Source organism: Sitophilus oryzae, unplaced genomic scaffold, assembly GCF_002938485.1.
Source record: "Sitophilus oryzae breed Bouriz unplaced genomic scaffold, Soryzae_2.0 scaffold_857_pilon_pilon, whole genome shotgun sequence".
Classification (NCBI taxonomy): Eukaryota; Metazoa; Arthropoda; class Insecta; order Coleoptera; family Curculionidae; genus Sitophilus; species Sitophilus oryzae.
The window spans coordinates 1351352-1371534 of record NW_022147480.1 but is presented as its reverse complement, the minus strand read 5'-3'; the positions used below and the strand labels follow the sequence as shown (position 1 = coordinate 1371534).

The 20183-nt window shown below is 32.6% G+C and overlaps 1 protein-coding gene across 2 annotated transcripts in view; it reads right to left on the bottom strand.

The window, feature by feature from the left end:
• Window positions 1–855: 855 nt before the first annotated feature.
• Window positions 856–20183, bottom strand: part of LOC115889869 (inositol polyphosphate-4-phosphatase type I A) — a 33740-nt gene continuing 14412 nt past the window's right edge. For both annotated transcript variants that reach the window (XM_030909950.1, XM_030909951.1), the window contains 13 exons: window positions 16277–16479; window positions 13746–13878; window positions 13354–13565; window positions 13098–13188; window positions 12065–12302; window positions 11655–11920; window positions 11089–11310; window positions 9634–9999; window positions 7610–7848; window positions 6462–6580; window positions 4326–4598; window positions 4137–4272; window positions 856–1474 (listed from right to left, as the gene is read on the bottom strand). In XM_030909950.1, coding sequence (XP_030765810.1) covers window positions 1342–1474; window positions 4137–4272; window positions 4326–4598; window positions 6462–6580; window positions 7610–7848; window positions 9634–9999; window positions 11089–11310; window positions 11655–11920; window positions 12065–12302; window positions 13098–13188; window positions 13354–13565; window positions 13746–13878; window positions 16277–16479 — 2631 coding nt within the window. In that variant the 3' untranslated portion in view covers window positions 856–1341. The remainder of the gene's footprint in view (window positions 1475–4136; window positions 4273–4325; window positions 4599–6461; window positions 6581–7609; window positions 7849–9633; window positions 10000–11088; window positions 11311–11654; window positions 11921–12064; window positions 12303–13097; window positions 13189–13353; window positions 13566–13745; window positions 13879–16276; window positions 16480–20183) is intronic.

Here is a 20183-nt window from a genome sequence, read left to right as displayed (position 1 = left end):
TTGAAATTTAAAATAAAATTTTGTTTTAAGCGAAAATGCCAAAAGTTGACATAATATGATATGTCATTCTATTCTGAGTGTCATTTTCTACCGAATGAAGTAAAAAAATACCGAGGGTGCCATTTAAAAAACAAAAGTTGTAGTAATTTCCGGTGAAACAGGAAGTAACCGAAAAGAATTGAATACGTCAATCAGTCCTAATTTATGTCATATACTAATATACCAAATCTAATTTTTTAGTTGAAAAAATAAACAAATTATAGGGGTGAGCCACTTTTGAGACTCTATTCTATCTGTCTCTTGTAAAAAGACACCATGGTACCCATATAACCTTAAAAAATGGTGTCAGAGTTGACTTGTAAATGAAGACTGCTATCATTTTATAACTAAATTTATATGGTGAATGTAATCGATCGTCATTTCCAAGCCAACTTGATGCTAATTTTTCGATTATACCTACGGTATTTTTATCCAATATTTTTGTCTTATATCGCCACATTTTGCACAAGAGTACGCATTTCATATCCAGAACATTAGACCGACTGTCAACCAAAATAAACCAGTCATACCTTAATCCGTAGTTACTTTAGGTATATTTCGAGAACCACAGATGGACTGCAAAAACTCATCGTCGAAGGACAAATTAATGGCAAACGACCAAAAGGAAGGACTCCGACGCGCTGGGTGGACCAAACTAAAAAATTACTGGTCATGGTATACAAGAGGCTTCTGTAGCGCACAAGTAAAACAGGGATGGGAACAACATTTCGCGCAATTGAGAAAGAAGATCTTGTAATTTTATTTAATAATTTTATTTTGTTTTAGGATAAAATAAGGACTAAGAAAAAAACACAATTTCTTAAAAGATTTCATTCTTTATTTGCAATAAAACATAGATTGTCTAAATGTACGTGAGACAAAAAGTATAAAATAATAAATAAATAAACATTTTATACAGGACCGCCATAAATTAATTCAACAAAAAACATCTTTTTTTTCTCTTCTTGTATAGCAATAACAATATAATGGTATATTTAACAGTGACTATATTATCGTAATTATTACTCTTAGCCATATTCAACTTTTTTTTTCTTCAAAAATCGACGAATTTTAAAACTGTGCGTGATTAAGTCACTTAAGGAGAATCTAAGTAGCGCGAAAACCCAGAGAAATACTTAAACGTAGATGAGTGATTTTAGAGCTCCTCTATGATTACTTATTTTTCTGGGCCTAATAACGAAATCTAATTAATATGGCTAATGTTCTATTCGTAACTGGAGAGTTTCTTGGCACCTTCTGAAGAAATTCGCGTTCACAATCAAAGTAGTACCTCTGCGCATCTTAGGTCTGCGCAGAACCGTAAGTACCGGGTGGGGGTTTGTAGTATTTCGGAAACGTCAAAAGCTGCACAGAATTGAAGGCGAATTTTCGCAATCCTATGTTTTTCATGGTGTTTTCTATCCTACATCCCTCACTGAGAAGAAAAGAAAAAAAATATTTTAAATCACTCGCATATTTCCTCATAAATAACCTTAGATCTTATAAACTTCGCGGATAAAGCTATGCCATTATTATTATTTATATTTATATTATTGTATAAGCCTATCCTTCTCTCTGAATACGGTAATGAGCATGCGCAGAACGATATTAGACGCGAATGGTAACTTGGAGCGTTTTTTCGTTGCGTTGACAACAATCCGGTGTTTAACCATAATTTCAATACAAATTTCACTGGTTTGAAATGACGCGTAGAAAATTGTGACGTCACCTATCAGCATTTGACTGAATAGTTGACAGAGTGCGCGAGCCTCTGAAGAATAATATATATAATATCTTAAAATCACGTTAGAGTTTTTTATTTTTATTAAGATCGTTAAAAAATACGTTTTTATGTGGGATTATTCTTTATTACCCCAATCTTAAATTTACTTTTATATTTTTTACTACTAGAAATTAAAACTTTTTATAATTAACAGGTTACTGCCATTTTTATCGAAGCACTAAACACCTACCAAAGTTGTTCGGATGGTGGAGGCGTTCGAGGGTTCGAGGATAGATTTGTATTTTGTGGATTTTACGTTTGGTGTTAAATACTTTGAGTTTTCAATTTTGTTTTATTATACCTCTTTATTATTTTTGTAATGAAGGGTGTTAAAGTTTGTTTTGTTAAGGGCTGTCTAAATAACTATAAAATGTCTCAAGAAAAAGTTTTTATAACTGTTCCTTGGGATGAAAGCCGTCAAAGAGCCTGGTTTGAAGCGGCAAGACAACAATATGTCAGCAAAAGTATGAGATTTTGCTGTGAATATCATTTTAACGTAAGTTTCTTACGTTTTATTTTACAATGAATTTTATATATTTATGTTAGAAAAATGGTTTTTATTTACCTTCGTATCTGGTGGCAAACCGTGACACTTTTGATAGGTGATTATTTTTTTTAAAATGGGATGAAATTGAAGTAAAATAAAAAAATACGGAGCATTATATGTACAAATTATTTAATAAAAAAAATTAAATAAAAATAATTTTGTCATATTACTTTTATTTTTAAGAACTCAAAGTGATGGAACTTCAAAAAAAAAAGAAAAAATCTTGTCTAAACAAAGTTGAACTAAATGGAATTCAAAGGACCACAATACAGATGTTTTAGCAAGGTTTAGCTAGAGAGTTACTTAAAAAAACAGCATGGAGAAGAGATGTACCGTATGATCGAAAAAAAACGGCGTCAGCAATGGCTATGAAATAAAGATTGCTGTCATTTCATATGTAAATTTATATGGGAAATATCATCAATCATCATTTCCCAGCCAACTAGACGTCGTTTTTTTTCGATCATACGGTATAAGGTACATAGTGTAAGAAATTAAACTAAAATTGTAACACAAAAGAAATAAAAGCAAATGTGAGTTGAATAACAGGTTTTATAAGGTCCCTGTTATAATATTAATGAATTAAGATATGCGAATTAAAAATGAAATAAATAGTTTGATTTAAAAAGTTTTATTTATTTTTTACCTACTTTAGAGCTTTATTAAAAACTAGTTGAAGCCTGGCGCATCCACCACATCAGGAAAAAAAAAACTTTTTTTTTAATTAAATGAAAAACAAAAAATTCGGCGACTACAGTTTTTAGAAGAGCCATTTAGCTATCTTTTAGTAAAAAAAGCAACTTTCTAGAGCAAGTCGTTACTTCAGTAGAGACGACACAGATAAACATTAGCATTTTATATAATATGTAGTAATGGTTTATAATTGAAAGGATTTAAATAAAATAATTTATAAATTACTGTTTTATCACTATTATCCTAACTTAATGCATTCTCTTCGTTCTGATGCTCTAACAGAACAGAGACTCTCTTTATTTTGTAACAGTCCTTATAAAGTCCGGCACTAGCAACAATAGTTTTTTGCACCATTTCAATGTGTTTATTGGTGTTTATACCCCATACGTTCTAAAATGATTATAGCCTACATACTCAGAATAGGTAAGTCTTTTCCAAATAATCTAAAATCGAATTTATTGGAATAAACGAAATCTTCAATAATAACAATGTCTTGGTTATGTTAAGCAATTTTGTCAAATATCAAATAAAATCAATATCTCCTCATGCCTTTGCTCATGCGTCAAATTTTTATCCGACATATAAAGCACTATTTGGCAGTTCGGGCGCCAGATAGGATATCTGGAAGATAAGTTTAATTTATATAATAGATACTGTTATCTACAGGTGAAGATACGCGTTTTTCTGCTATCCGTCAAATAAAATATATCTGGCAGATTATAACACGCTATCCGTACCTGAAAACACCGGGGGTAAAGATTATTAGGTAATTTACCATTGAATCTTTTTTCTTTAAATAATTAATATACTAGTAAACATAATCCAATAAATAATTAATATCCCAATAACAATATTTATTTTCTGTAATTTATATATTTATATTTTCTATTTTATGACATAAAAATGACATATACACAAAAGAAAGACAGACCATTGGTCAGTCAGTGTCAAAGACAAAGATAATCAGATACTCGAAAGTCTCTGATGTGTCTTCAACAGAAATGAAGCGAATTTACTTATCCACGAAGTTTATAAGATCTAAGTAAATAACCATGTATATTATGAAAAAAATACCTTCTCATACAGTCCAAAGCTTTCTGGAATTCGTGTTCTGCCAAATGATATTCATCAGAAAGAATCCGGCACTGTTCCAAGGTAATTGACATCCCTGTCCTGTCTTTGGCACTCTTACAACTCGTAAAACGTATACCTGTAAATTAAAAACGTTATTATCTAGCTACTAATAAAAGCTGTCAATTATACCTTTCATTTGTCTACATATCTGCGCGGAGAGCCTCAACACTTCGACGTTTTTGGATTTGCCGCTGTCCACTTCGGTCCTCAAGGCCATCAGCTGTTCTTGTAGAGGAAGCCCCTGCGCTCCGCCACTGGCAGTGCGTGCGTTATCACAATTATTATTTATTTTTCTGTATCGGAGAAAGTATTCGTAGAGTCTGACGTAGTTGTCGATGTTGGATCGCTCCTGAGGTCTGGTGGCGCCGATACTTTCAGCTATGGAAGCCATTTCGTTTATACCTAAAACAGGTTTTTAAGTCTGACAGTATACTCTGTTTTTTTTTCTCATGTAAGATTTCGACAGACGATAACAGAAAAAAAGCAGATGACATGGAGTTTCTAATATTTCTTAAGTTAACTATGAATGGGTGTATATATAAATCCGTCATGCGTCATCTCTTGTTGTTTTTAACCAATTTTATTGATTTATTTCAAAAATGACAGATCATATTTCAATATTATTGGTTTGAAGGAACGATGAACGACAAACGGACGCCGATGCGTATGAACTCGACTTAAGATTTTTGAGAGTTGTCAAACTCTTGCCAAATTATAGGTTATAATTTCGTGCCAAATTATGTCAACTAGAAATGATAAGTATTTTGAATTTTGGACTGTATTATTACGTGTGTTGCGGGTTTTTTAAAATTAAATGGAAGAAAACTCGAGGGAAAATTAAGTGGTGACCCAGACCACCAGTTTACAGTTAATATTCGATGCCCAGAGACCGCCAGAGACAGTTTGCCAGAGAGTTATATTAGCCACAAATATAGTTTGTATACCATCTCGTATATGGTACTAAAAACTGTAGTAGTACTGCAGAGAGATAATGTCAAAAGGTACTGGTCTACAAAAATTAAAATTAAAGTTAATTAACCAACTTTTAAGGTATAAAATTCAGTAAGTGCTATTATTAATAAAATATTTAGTTTTATGTTGTGTTTTATTTATTCTTTTGCAATATTTTTTTTTTATTTTTACATAAGTTATATTGATAAATGTAACAATAAATGCAGGAAGTTGCTTGAGCTTGAAACACAGGAAACACAGAAAGCAGGAAATCTTTTTTATATCTTTTTTTGGTATGTGGTGTTTTTTTAAAATACACCCTTGCTTGTTTTGTATTAACACATTCTGTAATTGTTTTTAATAAAACAACTCGATTCGATTTTTTCAATTTTATACATTTTTTTTCACAATATTAGTCACTTGTTACTCAAATTTTAAATATATTAATTTTCTGCTATGCGTTCCAATTGTACCAACTTATTTCTTTGTAAAATAAAATAAACTGCTTTGAAAAAAAATGACAAACACTCATCACTGTCAAGGATCTGGTCGTTGGACAGACTATAATATCTGAGATTCTGCAAATAAAGCTGTATCGAATACGGTATTACACACAACTTTGCTTCTATGAGCACGACATGCATTTTTTTCTGTTTACTTCTTTCTAAAACGAGGTTAACGAGCTATTTGAGCTTGCGCAAAACGATATTAAATACGAATGTCAACTTATAGCGAATTTTGGCCGCGTCGACAAATTTGATAAAAATAGGGATCATTAAAAATATTTTATCACAATATAACTGATATGTGTATACAATATTCTAGCAGGTATTTTTTATATTATTTGAATTTGCTTTAAATACAAATTTCAAATAGAAATAAAATCATATAATGATAATTTTGTGTTTTAAAAATGTTTTAAAATAATTCTTGGAACAACAAATTGCAACATAAAAATATGTTTGCCATTTAATGCTCTATACCATCGCAGTAAATATATCCAATAAATAACTAAATTAACTATAATTTGTTCCATATAACTGTAATTGACATTTCATATTGTCATTCATATAGCTATGAATGACGTACACAAAAGAAAGATGGATGATTGATCAAGTATCAAAGACAATTAATTGTAAACGGGTATAGTCTGTACAACGATCGTTCAACGTTGCGTCATCATCTTAGTTACTCAATACTATTTTCCCTTCCTTTGTTGCAAATTTTGGGAATACTTTGTATATTCTCTCGTTGAAGAGGTATATACACTATGTCACTATATCAAAAGAGTATATAATAAAAATTGTTTCTTACCTATATTAAAAAATACAGGGGTAACATGGAAGCTAAACGGTTGCTTGGATGGCAACAAACTATACAGATTATCAGGTATAGGTAGCGATACTACAAGACTATTTCTGCACCCTGAGACCCTGTAATAAAAAAATATAATAGCATCTTTATTTTTTATTAAAAGAATTTCGAACTTGGTCTTTATTTAACTTTTTTCAAGTGTAATCTTTACTTTTTACTTCATATCAGCATTTACGAGCCCTAACAACTAAATGTTCGGACAAACAAAAATTTATTAAAAACCTTTATTTTAATTAACTGAATTATTTACATTTAAGAAATACATTAAAAATATATTAAAATCTAACATTTCTAATGAGTATTTAAATAGTTTAATTTCTATAAACATTAAAATAAACTGTAGGCCAATAAATAAACAAAAAGATTGCACAATATCGTGACAACTAAATGTTCGGACACTTTAAAAAATATCTGTTCTAATATGGCGTTACATTGGCATGAATTTTTGCAACCACTTCAAGCCTGTTTGGCATTGTTTTTATTAATGATTGACATTCCACCAATTGCCGTGCATGTATACCATATTAAAATATGACCTCTGGAAAAAAATGTCATGTCTCTTTCGCGTTGTCTGCCGGCAGTTTAGCGACGAGAAAAGTGTCTGCCAACATTTTTCCACGTTTCTTAATAATAAATAAAAGCTATTTTCGCAATTATAACTCGTGTACCGTATAATATTTTCAGTGTCAAAATTTCACCCTTTCGATTTGCCGCCCCCGCTTTAAGCCCCGGGATTGCGCTGGCAGACATGGCTATGTCACAAAGGCTACACAAAAGGATACTTCGCAAGAAAAATTAGCCATGTAACGATGATAAGGTTTTTTTATGTAGCCAGCTTTTAGACTAGAATGATAATGTCAGGAAATAAATAAATAAATGGCAACTTGACATTTTTTACAGCAGAGCTACAACCCGAATCCCAGCGGGAAATTTAAATTCCAGTTAGTCAGCTCGGCGCCGAACATGTTTTGGTTAGCATCAATGAAAAATCGATAAAAATCGCTAACTAAAAGTTTACTTGGTATCGCTCATAGTTAACTAATATACTTCTAGGCAAGTTCTAAACACACTATCACACAACCACTTACTTTGGTGAAGGCACAGGTTCGACGGAAGGGCTAGCCCCCCTGACTAAAACGAAAAGTACTGTCCTTAAGTCTTCTATGGCCACTGACATGTCGCCCCACATGTCCACTTCGTTGCCGTGGTAACTGAGCAGGCCCTCGAAGTGGGCCAAGGGTCCCAGCTGGCCCAATGTGGTGACGTAGGCTGGGTCGGGTTTGTGACACCAGAGTTTCGTCATTAGACCCGTCACCAAAGCCGTGAGCTGTTTAAATGTTTATAAAAGAAGTTAGCTTCAAACATCTGCTATTTGCAAAATAACAATTTTATAGGTATCAAGTTTGAACAAATTTTCCAAAAGTAGCTATTATTGTTCTAAAATTAATTTGTCTATTACTCATCTTAGAGGCCATGTCCGCGGACTAAAATGCAAAAAAATTGTTTAAAAATTTAAAATTATTAAAAATACTATAGATAAAATACTATTTTTTGTAAAAATATTATGCTATTTGGACTCAAAAATAAACAATCACTGTACAAACGTATTTATAGAGAAGGTTTTCTTTTGTGCTCATTCATGTTCCTATTAAGGGAACGTACCGCCGAAACACCAACGCCCTCTCGTCACGAATAGGAATATTTTCTCTATTACAACACTATACCGGTGTTTCTAAAAAGTCGCTAACCCCTATAACTTTTTTTTATTTTTACAGATAAATAAATGAGATTTGGTACGTTAGTGTATGACAAAAATCAAGACTGATTGACGTATTCAACTATTTTCGGTCACTTCCTGTTTCACCGGAAATGACTACAACTTTTGTTTTTTAAATGGCACCGACGGATTTATTTTTACTTTTTTCCTTTGAATAAGAAGACTAAGGAAGGAGCATATCAAAAATCTTAGGTACACCGCGATGGGCCTCAAATATGGCCGACTTAAATTCCGGTTTATCAGTGCCGTTCTAATTTTAAAATGTAAAACGATGATGTAGGGTAGACGTGCGGTAGACTCAATAATTTGTTATTTTATTTTACGTTGTGAATAAATGTTGGTAGTTATTAAAATTGTTATAAAAATATATAATTCTAATAAAAATAGATAAGTTATAATAAGTATTTATTAACACAAACATCTGATACGCTACTGAAGCAGGTAAGTCAAATTAACGTATCAAAATTCTTTGACATCTGATCTTTGACAAGTAGTAAATAAAAGCTAAAATGGCAAGAAAATATATAATTTAGTTAATTTAAGTAAATTTCATAAATGATCGGTTTACTACACGTATGTATATTATATAGTCACTTACTAGCGAAAAGTTGTTCCATTATTTCACTCAATTTTTGCCGAGATCTAACGCGCGCTACACAACCAACTATTTTAGAGTCTTTTTCGATAAATCGCGATAATGTCACTGTTAATTTAAGTTCTGCCACAATTTCCATCTAGATTTACTACCTTTATACAACTATTAATAGTAGAATAAATAATAAATAACATAAAATAAGCTCCGTAAAGACTGACAAATCCACAAAATTTCAAATCAAATTCAAATGTGTCAAATGAATCGTCAAACAAAACTGTCAAGGATCCCCACCCTAGAGAGCTTTTTCCGCCCACCATGCATGAATACATGGATAGCATTATGCTCCTTCCTTAGTCTTCTTATTCAAAGCTTTTTTCAATAGAAAATGACACCCAAAGAATATACCAAGAAAAAAAAAAGAAAAATGCCTTACTAAAAATTGGTTCCATGTTAGTGACGCCATCTATTGCGAGGGTCTGAATTTAAATACGCTCATTTATATAATTTCACTTGAAACTATCATTTTAAATATAAAAACCTTCTTAAAAGTTATTTTTTAAAAAATACTAACAAATCTAATGCAAAGCGTTACTACGTGTTGTGTAAAAAATCAAATTTAATAGAAAAATGTATACATACAAAAAATAGTTAAATATATAAACATCGTTAATTATAATAAAACCAGACTAACGTAATACGCCCTACGTTTTGTAAATGGAGTTCAAAATATACACTCTTACCGCTTGTGAAAAACAAACATCCCTCCTATACCGCACATTGCAAGCCCTCTGCGCCGCCTTAGGGTCCTCCTGCACCCTAAACACCGAGTGCGTCAATCTGGCCGTCTTCAACAGTCCGTCCATCGCTTGACGCAGTTTGCGCATGCTCGGCCGCAACTCGGCCGCCCAATCGTTGATCTTCGTCAGGTCCAGGCCGTCGGTGAACTTGTTGCCGTTCCTCACCACTTTGTTAACGGGTTTCGTAACGTCATCCGTTTGATTTATCACGTTTTTGCCTACCGGCTGCGGGACGGGGACGATTTTTTTACGGTTGTTGGCGTTCTGTTTGAGTCTGACGGCTGGGCTACCGCATCTTCCACAGAGAAACTGAGAAATATCGTATTATTTTAGTATTTTAACATTAACACAGCTCGTTCGGAACCAGCTGGTTATCTTTGCTTGTTTTGTCTCGGCGCTCTGATTGGTCATAACGCCACTTTTCATCCGTAAATTTTTTACTCCAGTCCGTCAACGGTGAAAGATCGTACGATAACGGACGTTTTGTTTTGACACTTTTTGACAAATTTAATCTAACTTTAATAAAAATATAATAGTAAAAGAGCTAGCAACGTCGGGAAAACAAAAGAATTTTTTTTAAGAAAGCTAGTTCTTTAATATATCTTTTGCTGTGCTCTCCTGACCAAAGTACGGGCCGTCTGGCTGCCGGTAGACTACTGCGGTTCACTACTGCGCATCAAATCTGTACAGGGTCTCCTATTTTCATGTGATTTATGATTTCTCGTTTGTGAGTAGAGACACTGATGCGACATACAATGATGCGATTTTCACATTACTTTCCTACTTTTTTATGAAACTAAATATACTATACATAAGTTTGTCCTAGCCTCCTTAGTAGTGAACAGATGTTGAATACAAATATGATGCGCAGTAGTAAATGCAACGTCTACCGGCAGCCAGACGGTCCGCACTCTGTTCAGGAGAGCATAGCAAAAGATATATTAAAGAACCAGCTGTCTTAAAATTCTCTCTCGAAAACGTTGTTAGCTCTTAGACTATTAGTAAAACAGCGAAATCGTTATGGTAATGAAAATATAAAATGACATCAATCACAAGCAAATCGTATATTAAATGAACGGAGGCATGAAAATGCATTAAATTTAAAAATTGCGTAATTTTCTAACCAATCTAAGTCTTTAAATTCAACCAATAAAATTAATATTGTATCATCGTATCGTCGAACAACGGATGCATGAAAATCAAGCTTAAAGGATAGTATATGATAAAGTGTGTCCAATGAATCAGGAAGGATTTTGACAGACGACTGCCAAAAAAGGACACGAAATACCATTTACCTGTAAATTTAAATGACAGACACAATTTTCACTGTCATGGGTCCTCTAATTGGACAGACTATAGAGTGATTTTATTTGAATTCAACTGTAAACCCTAACCTACCTTAACTTTACTGACTAAACACATAACACTGGCCTCTATATTCAGTTGGGTGATGTCCCAAGGTTCCGGTTCATCCGTTGGCTTGTAGTAATTTGCCGAAGGTGAATTGCACATGGCGTTCGTGTCTAAAAACAATCTGGTACCCGTATCTTGATCAACAGCCTTTGATTCTTCGTTGTTGTAAATGGTAGGAACCTCAAGTTGAATACTGTCCATGGATGTCTTCAAATATAGATTAAGTTAGTTAATATTCGTTGATCCAAATATAATAATAATTAGTTAAGACTCCTGCAGACGTCGTTCTTTTCTTATCACCCTCGTATATTTTAAACTAATAACTTTTTAACCACCCTCGTAAATTCAGGTATTACAGGCTGAAAGCTAGCTCAAATATGAGTGGAATTATTGTAATACTTTTGTATTTTTTTTTAATTTCTTACAGAATCACGAAAAAAAAATTAAAACGAAAGCAATCACACCATATTCATTAGTCAGTTCCCAGACTATTAGCTGGGCGGACAAATCTGCCCAAAAAGAACGACGTCCAGGGGTACCTTTATATTCACCTCCAAATTCGAATCTTCCACATCGGGAAATATTACAAAATTGGTTTCATCAGGAGTGACCATGTTGGAACACAACGACTTTAACCCATCGCTAGTATTCAACAAATTCTCAGTTCTTTTTTCTGGAACCTTCCACAAATCCTCCATGGTTTTGTGGACGCATGGAGTGGCAAAATCTTCCAGTTCTGGACTTTTTAGGTCCAGAGATGTTAGTTGTTGAGTTATTCTTTTGAAAGGTGACAGAAGCAGACTTGGTCGACCACCTACTGCAGAGAACAAGTGATTTTATTTACAATTTATACAGAAAATAACTATTTTGTATGAGTATAAATGTCCTAAAATTAAGATTAATATTTTATTGTATAATATAAATAAAATATTAACTGATTAATAATATCTAATAATCTTACTGCTATCCAGACTGAAGTCATCGCAAACCCCTGAATCGTCTGTCACAACCAGTTTGTGTTCTTCAATGAAATTAAGAGCTTCTTCAACTAATCCTGGATCCCAGAGACTGAGGAGTATCCTAGTTTTGTTGATCATGTCTTCGCAAATTGGTAACATGCCGTTGGTTTGTTTTTCTTTAGCTAATCGCATCAGAGTCTTCATGGCTTCTACAACTTCTTTGCGCAACTGCTTTATTGCCTGCGATAGAGTAAGAGACACTCAAATGGGTGAAGGAATGAGATAAACCATATAATATTTATTCTAATTTAGAAATTAAAAAATGCTTTAAATGCGAACTCGAAAAGAACAGCGCTATATCTATTAAAAGGCACAAAACAGAGAGCGCTTATAGGGACTAAGGGGAAGAGTCAGAACCTATTCATTTTATGAACCTTGGTGCCAAATAACCTTATTTTTGAGAATAGACTTATGTACAAAATATGGTACGTAAGTTTTTCTAGTGTTCACCCTCTTCCAGAACTTCCAAGCCGCCAATGAAGCTACTCCTCTACAGCTATCTACGGTTTGTTTTTCGATCCTTGGCAGTTACGTCATCATTTTCGACGCCATATTGGTTTTCACGTATTTCCTGAATTGGTACGTAAGTTTTAAGCTGTTAATACTAGCGTCTTTTTCTATTCGTGCACATTAGACAAGGAGGCACGATATTTTTTCCGTAAATTTGGTGATCAGTATATAAAAAGAAAAAATAATCATACAATCTAACAAATAAAAGGGACTCACGTTTACGATGAAGAATTTCTGTTTCATGTGATAAACATGGACAAGAGAGAGAGACAATCTGTGACTTATCAGCTAAGAATCGAAAAATAAAGCGTAAGACGTTAAGTATGATGTCTAACCAAATTGCTTTTCTTCTAATTTTTACACGTCTTCTGAATAGGACAGCGTATTAATACTGCCGGAGATCTTTGTTTTTGGTTCACACTATATATATTATTATCACGATAGTCGTGAGTAGTAAAACCTTACCTGTATTGCATCATTGGCCATTGATATCTTTGTAGCGATTTGGTAGTTTGTACTTGACTTAATTGGAGATTCCTTCAATTGCTGAACTAACCTAATAATGGAGAAATATATATTTTAATTATAATATCTCTTTTGATAATATCTTTTGTATAATTATCTGTTTTCTTAAAAATAAAACACACTCAAAAAATTCAGTTGGAACAGTGGACGATCCTATATACAAGGTGCTTAAAAAGTAATGTGAACGAAGCGTTACCTAATAAGACCTCCATTCTTGGATCTGTGCGAGTGCGCAGTGAAAGCACCAACTGTTATCCAATCGTAGAAGCCGGATTTATTCAATGTGTCATTGTGCACCCACATCCTTTGCAAATGCATGTTGATAGGTGCGAATTCTAAGCTCCTGTCCGTTTTTCTTGAGCTTTTTTTGAAGTAAGCCCCTTTGTGCGCTTGTAAATTCTCCCTGGCCTAATTAGAGACAAAGAAATATGATTTATAAAATATTTACCTTAAAGATAAACCAATTAATATTAAAGTAGAAAATTACGAGAAGTAACTATGTATGTAATTGCTTTAGATGTAGTTGAACATTGTGTTAAATAAAATATTACAGAAAAGGTTTTAAAAGGACCGAACTTGAAACTTTACCTGTGAATAAAGTCGTAACAGGTGTAAATGCCTGTCTAACAGTTCCACCTGTCTTGAATGCCACGGTTCTCTTAGTTCACCCATCCCTGCGACTTCTTGAAGAAGTTCTTTTTCTTGATGAATCCATACATCCCTATAATTACATTATAAAGGAAATGTTTCTATGCCCTTTATCCTAAAACTTATTACACTATAATTACACTATAGCTTGTACAACGAGAAAATACATATACGACAGTTTTTTCAGAAAACTTTTGGTTAGAAATCAAAAGTTTATTGTTATATAAGCTATATATTATTACAGAGGTCAAATTTATAAAATTTTGTAAATTTGACCTCTGTAATTGTTTTAGCTTTTGGGCCTGATGATGGGAATAGTTTAAATTCCCGAAACATGTCGCCTCCCTTGCTTTTTTGAAGCATTAAAATTTAAATTAAACAACTTAAAGATTGTGAGTTATTTGTCCTTTTACCCGCCTTCAAAGATTTTGCTTTGATAATATGTACTCACACTGGGTTAGAGAACGTTTAGTTTTATATATTATGTTTTCTCTATGGATACAACAGGCTACCGCAAGCTGTTGCTAGGATATTTTATTAATTTTAATTGTGTTTTTTAGACATTGTGAATGATCGTAAAGTATAAAGTGTAATTGAAACCGCTAATTTATTCCACTAATTGGGAGGTTCTGAATGAAGCTTTAAAATGAAATTGGTCCTATCTTTTAGCATGTCACACTGTCACAACAAAACGCTTTTTGCATTTGTAATGAAGGTTTTGTGGTATCAAGCTTTAAGAAATGGACTATAAAATGACACAACTGTCAGCTAACATTTAATAAATTTAAATGTGAACTCAGGAAGAATGTATTACTATCGTACCCAAGCAGCATTTGGACGTCGGGACAACGTTGTGTCACGCGACCAAACGTCGGGGCGCAACGTCGGCACAACCTCGTGCCAACCCTAGTCTGCACTAGTTTGGAAAATAATTTTTGGGTCGAAACGACGTTGGATACCGACGTTGGCTAGAAGCCTAATTTAGTACAAACTGCAACGTTGTTTAAAATCCTAATTCACAGAAATACAAAACTAATATGGCGTCTAAGTCGCGTTTTATCCTAAATTGGGATAATTTTAGTAAAAATATTATTTTTATGATTTAGTTAGAGACATATGTCAGATGGCAGTGAAGGAAAACAAAACAAAAGTATTTAAGTGTGGAGGATGTTTGAAGATCATAATTATTGAAACACTTTAACCGACTCTGTAACTCGTTACCCAAGGCAAAAAAGATAAACGCAAACAACTTTATTGATAAATGTATTGTTTCTACTTTGAAAAATACTAATGGGCCTTAAAATTAAAGAAGTTTTAAAAATTTTCTTAAATTTTTTTTTTAGTAAAATGAGAATAATTTATTCGCAGTCGAAAAAATTGTTTCCGCGTGTTTTTTAGGGTCAAATATTTCAAGTTAATGTATTCAAAAAGCAGGAATTGCTATTTTAGGAACGAAACATTTTCTTATTTAACAACATGGCGGCTTTCACTTTGTTGTTTTGGAGATTAAGATGGAGTAGTTAGAGTAGTCGCATACTGGACTAATAAAGTCGCAGTTCGGCCTTAACAGGTAGTATACTAGTCGCAAGATTGCCTAATTTAGTCATCCTAGAGTCTAGCTTGTGCCGCCCTCTATAATATAAATAAACGAGGGAGTGGATAAACTATCGGTAATATATGTCGATGTATATTTAAATTTAGTTTTATATGTATCTTTCTTATGTCCCATTTTAATTAAGTTTTTTTTTATAAAAACAAAAGCAGCACTGAACTGTCTGACTGAACAGAACAATGAAATGAAAATTTAAAATTTAAGGTTATGGTTCAATACAGTTGCAAAAAGGTAGTGACTCGACGTCCTACCCACGTAAGAATAAGGAAATCTAAACAACGTTGGAATTAGTAAAACAGACGACGTTTGCATAACGTTGGAATAGGTCCTGAAACTGACGTCGGAAAACTCTATATTGTCCAACGTTGTAACTACGTTGTCCGAATCACCTAAAGATCACTTAAGCAAAAAAGGTTACAAGACAACGTTTATTCGACGTCGCAGAAGCTTCCTACTTAGCTGTAGTACTAGTCCAACGTCGGCACAACGTTATAAAAACGTTTAAATTTATTTTAATACCCAAGGTAGGGAGCTAACTATTTTTTGTAATTAATCCAACGTTGTGATTTAGTAAACATGTGGTCGCAAGTCGTGAAAATGCTACTTGGGTACTAAGTACACAGTTGTAGTTTCTAAGACTAGATTAATTAACTGTCTAATGTATGAATATTGATCTACTTGGCATAAATAATAATTTGTTAGGCACATTTATATAGCAAAAACACTGGATGTAAATGCATTTTAAAAAAAAATGTGACTAAAAAATTACTAAATGTTTATGATTACTAATTACTAAATAGGTAAAATTAATAGGAAAAAAAAAAGGTTTAATTGACGTAAAAATAAATAAAAATCTTACAAAATCTGATGTGGAAACGAAAAACAGAGCTTGCTCTCGGCCATGTACTCGTGCACGCAAATGTCTCCACCCAATCCCGAATGAAACCTGTAAGTGTGCAAATATGGCGAAGAAAACAGTAGTTTCAGTTCCGACTGGGATGGTAGACGCATTTTTACACCCAGACGTGGAGGTAGCGATTGTGATCTTCTGTGTGACCAAATCTGTAAAATAGAAAATAAAAAATCATCCTGTATACTTGACTTGAAAAAAAAAATCAATGTGATTGGAGTTAAAATGGCGTAGAAGATTTTAATTTTAATCAAACAAGACACCTGCTTGGTCTCACTCTTTGAATAAGAAGACTAAGGAAGGAGCATATCAAAAATCTTAGGTACACCGCGATGGGCCACAAATATGGCCGACTTAAATTCCGGTTTATCAGTGTCGTTCTAATTTTATTTAAAAAATGTAAAACTATGATGTAGGGTAGACGTGGGGTGGACTCAATAATTTGCTGTTTTATTTTACGTTGTGAATAAATGTTGGTAGTTATTAAAATTGTTGAAAAAATATATAATTCTAATAAAAATAGATAAGTTATAATAAGTATTTATTAACACAAACATCCGATACGCTACTGAAGCAGGTAAGTCAAATTAACGTATCTAAATTCTTTGACATCTAATCTTTGACAAGTAATAAATAAAAGCTAAAAATGCAAGAAAAATATATAATTTTGTTAATTTAAGTGAATTTCATAAATGATCGGTTTACTACACGTATGTATATTATATAGTCACTTACTAGCGAAAAGTTGTTCCATTATTTCACTCAATTTTTGCCGAGATCTACCGCACGCTACACAACCAACTATTTTAGAGTCTTTTTTCGATAAATCGCGATAGTGTCACTGTTAATTTAAGTTCTGCCACAATTTCCATCTAGATTTACTACCTTTATACAACTATCAGTAGTAGAATAAATAATAAATAACATAAAATAAGCTCCGTAAAGACTGACAAATCCACAAAATTTCAAATCAAATTCAAATGTGTCAAATGAATCGTCAAACAGAACTGTCAAGGATCCCCACCCTAGAGAGCTTTTATGGTGGCTTTTCCGCCCACCATGCATGAATACATGGATAGCATTATGCTCCTTCCTTAGTCTTCTTATTCAAAGGTCTCACTAAATAAAAAAATCTATGGAAGGAGATCAATATATCTACGTCTTTTCTCTTGACAGTTCAATTTGACAGACAAATTTGAATTGTTGGAAATATCCTTTGAATAAACAAATTAGGAAAGGCTGACTTCTTACGTTGTCAATAAAGGTTGGTAGTTATTACAATTGTTATAAAAATATACAACTCTAATAAAAATAGATAAGTTATAATTATTTATTAACACAAACATCCGATACGCTACTGAAGCAGGTAAGTCAAATTGACGTATCTAAATTCTTTGACATCTAATCATTGACAAGTAGTAAATAAAAGCAGAAATGCAAAAAAAAAATATAATTAGTTAATTTTAAGTGAATTTCATAAATGATCGGTTTACTACATGTATGTATATTATATAGTCACTTACTAGCGAAGTTTTTCATTATTTCCCTCGATTTTTGACCGAGATCTACCGCACGCTACACAATCAACTATTTTACAGTCCTTTTCGATAAATCGCAATAGTATCACTGTTAATTTAAGTTTTTGGAGATAGCGTCCAGTGCATGAACGAATTGGGGTAGTTTCATAATTTTTGTTTAGTTTCACAAATTTACCAACTTAAAGGTGTTCATATTAAAATTACAAGCAAACTCCACAATTTCAGCAACATTCAATAATTTCTTGCAAATAAAACACGAATCCATTTTCCAATAGCACTTGTAAATTTCCTGAAAAAAAAGACATTTAAAGCTACCACCGCTTGTTCATGATCTGGGCGCTATCTCCAAAAATAGTCAAGTTACAAAAAAAGTTCATAAGGCAAAGGTATATGTACTCTTATTTTGAACGAGTTTCCTAAGGTGAATTTGCTGAAAAAAGAGTAACATTGAAAACTACCCTAATTTGTTCATGAACTGGACGCTATCTCCAAAAATAATCAAGCTACAAAAAAAATTCATGAGGAAAAGTTGCTTGGCCATTTATTATGAAAAACCATACAGGTCAATATGCTGTAAAACACTTTTTGAAAACCACCCCAAAGGGCTCATGAAACGGCCGCTAAGTCGGGAAATATTAAAGTTATAAAAAAATCATTAGGCGAACTTATAGAGAATGTTCTTATGTACAATTTGCGTCTAATTATTTTGTTGTAGTAGTTTAAAAAAAAACACCCCTATTGCTCAAAAACTGCAAGGGGAAAATTTCCGATGTTGTTAATTTTACACTCAGAAGACAGTGACAAACTCTGAAAAAATCAGCTTGCCGTAATTTTTTTTTCACTCTCTATACGGCGATACAATTTTACTGGATTATAGTTTTATGCAAAGTATATACATCTGGCAATACATCGTGTCTGAACTTGAATGACAGTGACATTATTGTAATTCTTAGGAAGATAATTAAAAAATTGTATAGCTTGAGATAGTAAGTTATTAAATAATATACAGGGTATCCAGAAATGCATAGTTTTAAAGATATGGGATGTTAAAACTTTTGAGCGTGTACACAGGGGTTACAAAAAAAATGATCAACGAAGAAAAAAAAACAGTCACAAAGAAATGAATTGGATACATATAAAAATATCCCCTGTATTATCCTCTTATTAAAAAAACCCTGTATACATATTAAAATTATCAACGAAAAAAAAACGTTATCTAATCTTTTTCCATTTCTTAATTATCAAACACAAAAAAGTAGTATTAAAAAAATAAAATTAGGTGACCTAATTTTATTGCTGTTGTTTATTGTTATTTTATTATCCACTTAATTTCAATTAATTTCTTACTTTCTCTGTAGAACCAAAAAGCCAGAAAATTTCTCTAACATATTTAACAACAACGAATTTTCAGTTTAATGATCAAAATATCTTTAAACGCCCCAACGCACAGCCGTCAAACCATGTAACGACAATTTTAAATTATCTTCGTTACATTTAGGTCGAAGTACTCATCGGTACTCATCGACCATATGCTACTTGCGGAGGTAATGGCACAGATACTCGACACCGGCGTTTTATTATCATAACTGTGTTTATACCACGTTCTTCATTGATTGGTACGACCAAAAACAATTAAAAAATAACAAGAGAGAGAAGATTGGATATTATTAAATCCACATTCTTAATGATTTGTTCTCGATACGTACGCGTATGCTGTTAGGTTTTTGACTTTGATTTTTTCCTTTGTAATTATTTTTTTCAAAAGTGAAAACGTTTTGGACAATTATTGTTGTTTAAAGACGAGGTATGAGTGTTAGTATACTGCAAGAAGTTGATGAGGTCGAAACGATGGGTCACAAGTCGGTGATTTTTGTTGTTATTCTACTACTTTTTCATGTAAGTACCTAGAAATATACAGGGTGGGGCTGTTTACCGAAACAACATTCATATAACGCTTTCATTTTCAGTGGGATTTAGTTTGTACAAAATATACGAACAATGGTATAAGAAATTTTAAAAACATTTATATTTTTTTTTCAAATCCCGGTGTATAAAATGATTATCCCCAAAATATATAAAAATTTGAACGCACAATCTAAAATATTTCGACTTTATACACTTTAGTCTTTTTAAGATCATATTTTATTTATATTAAGTAGAACGTCAATATTTAAACAAAAATTGTATTTTTTTTTAATTACTAAATATGAATGTTACTTTGAGCTATTTTAATCAAACTTTTTTTTAATTTTCTTTCATATTTTTTCATATGTACAGGGTGGGTCAAATTCGACGCTTTTAAATGGAAACACCCTTTA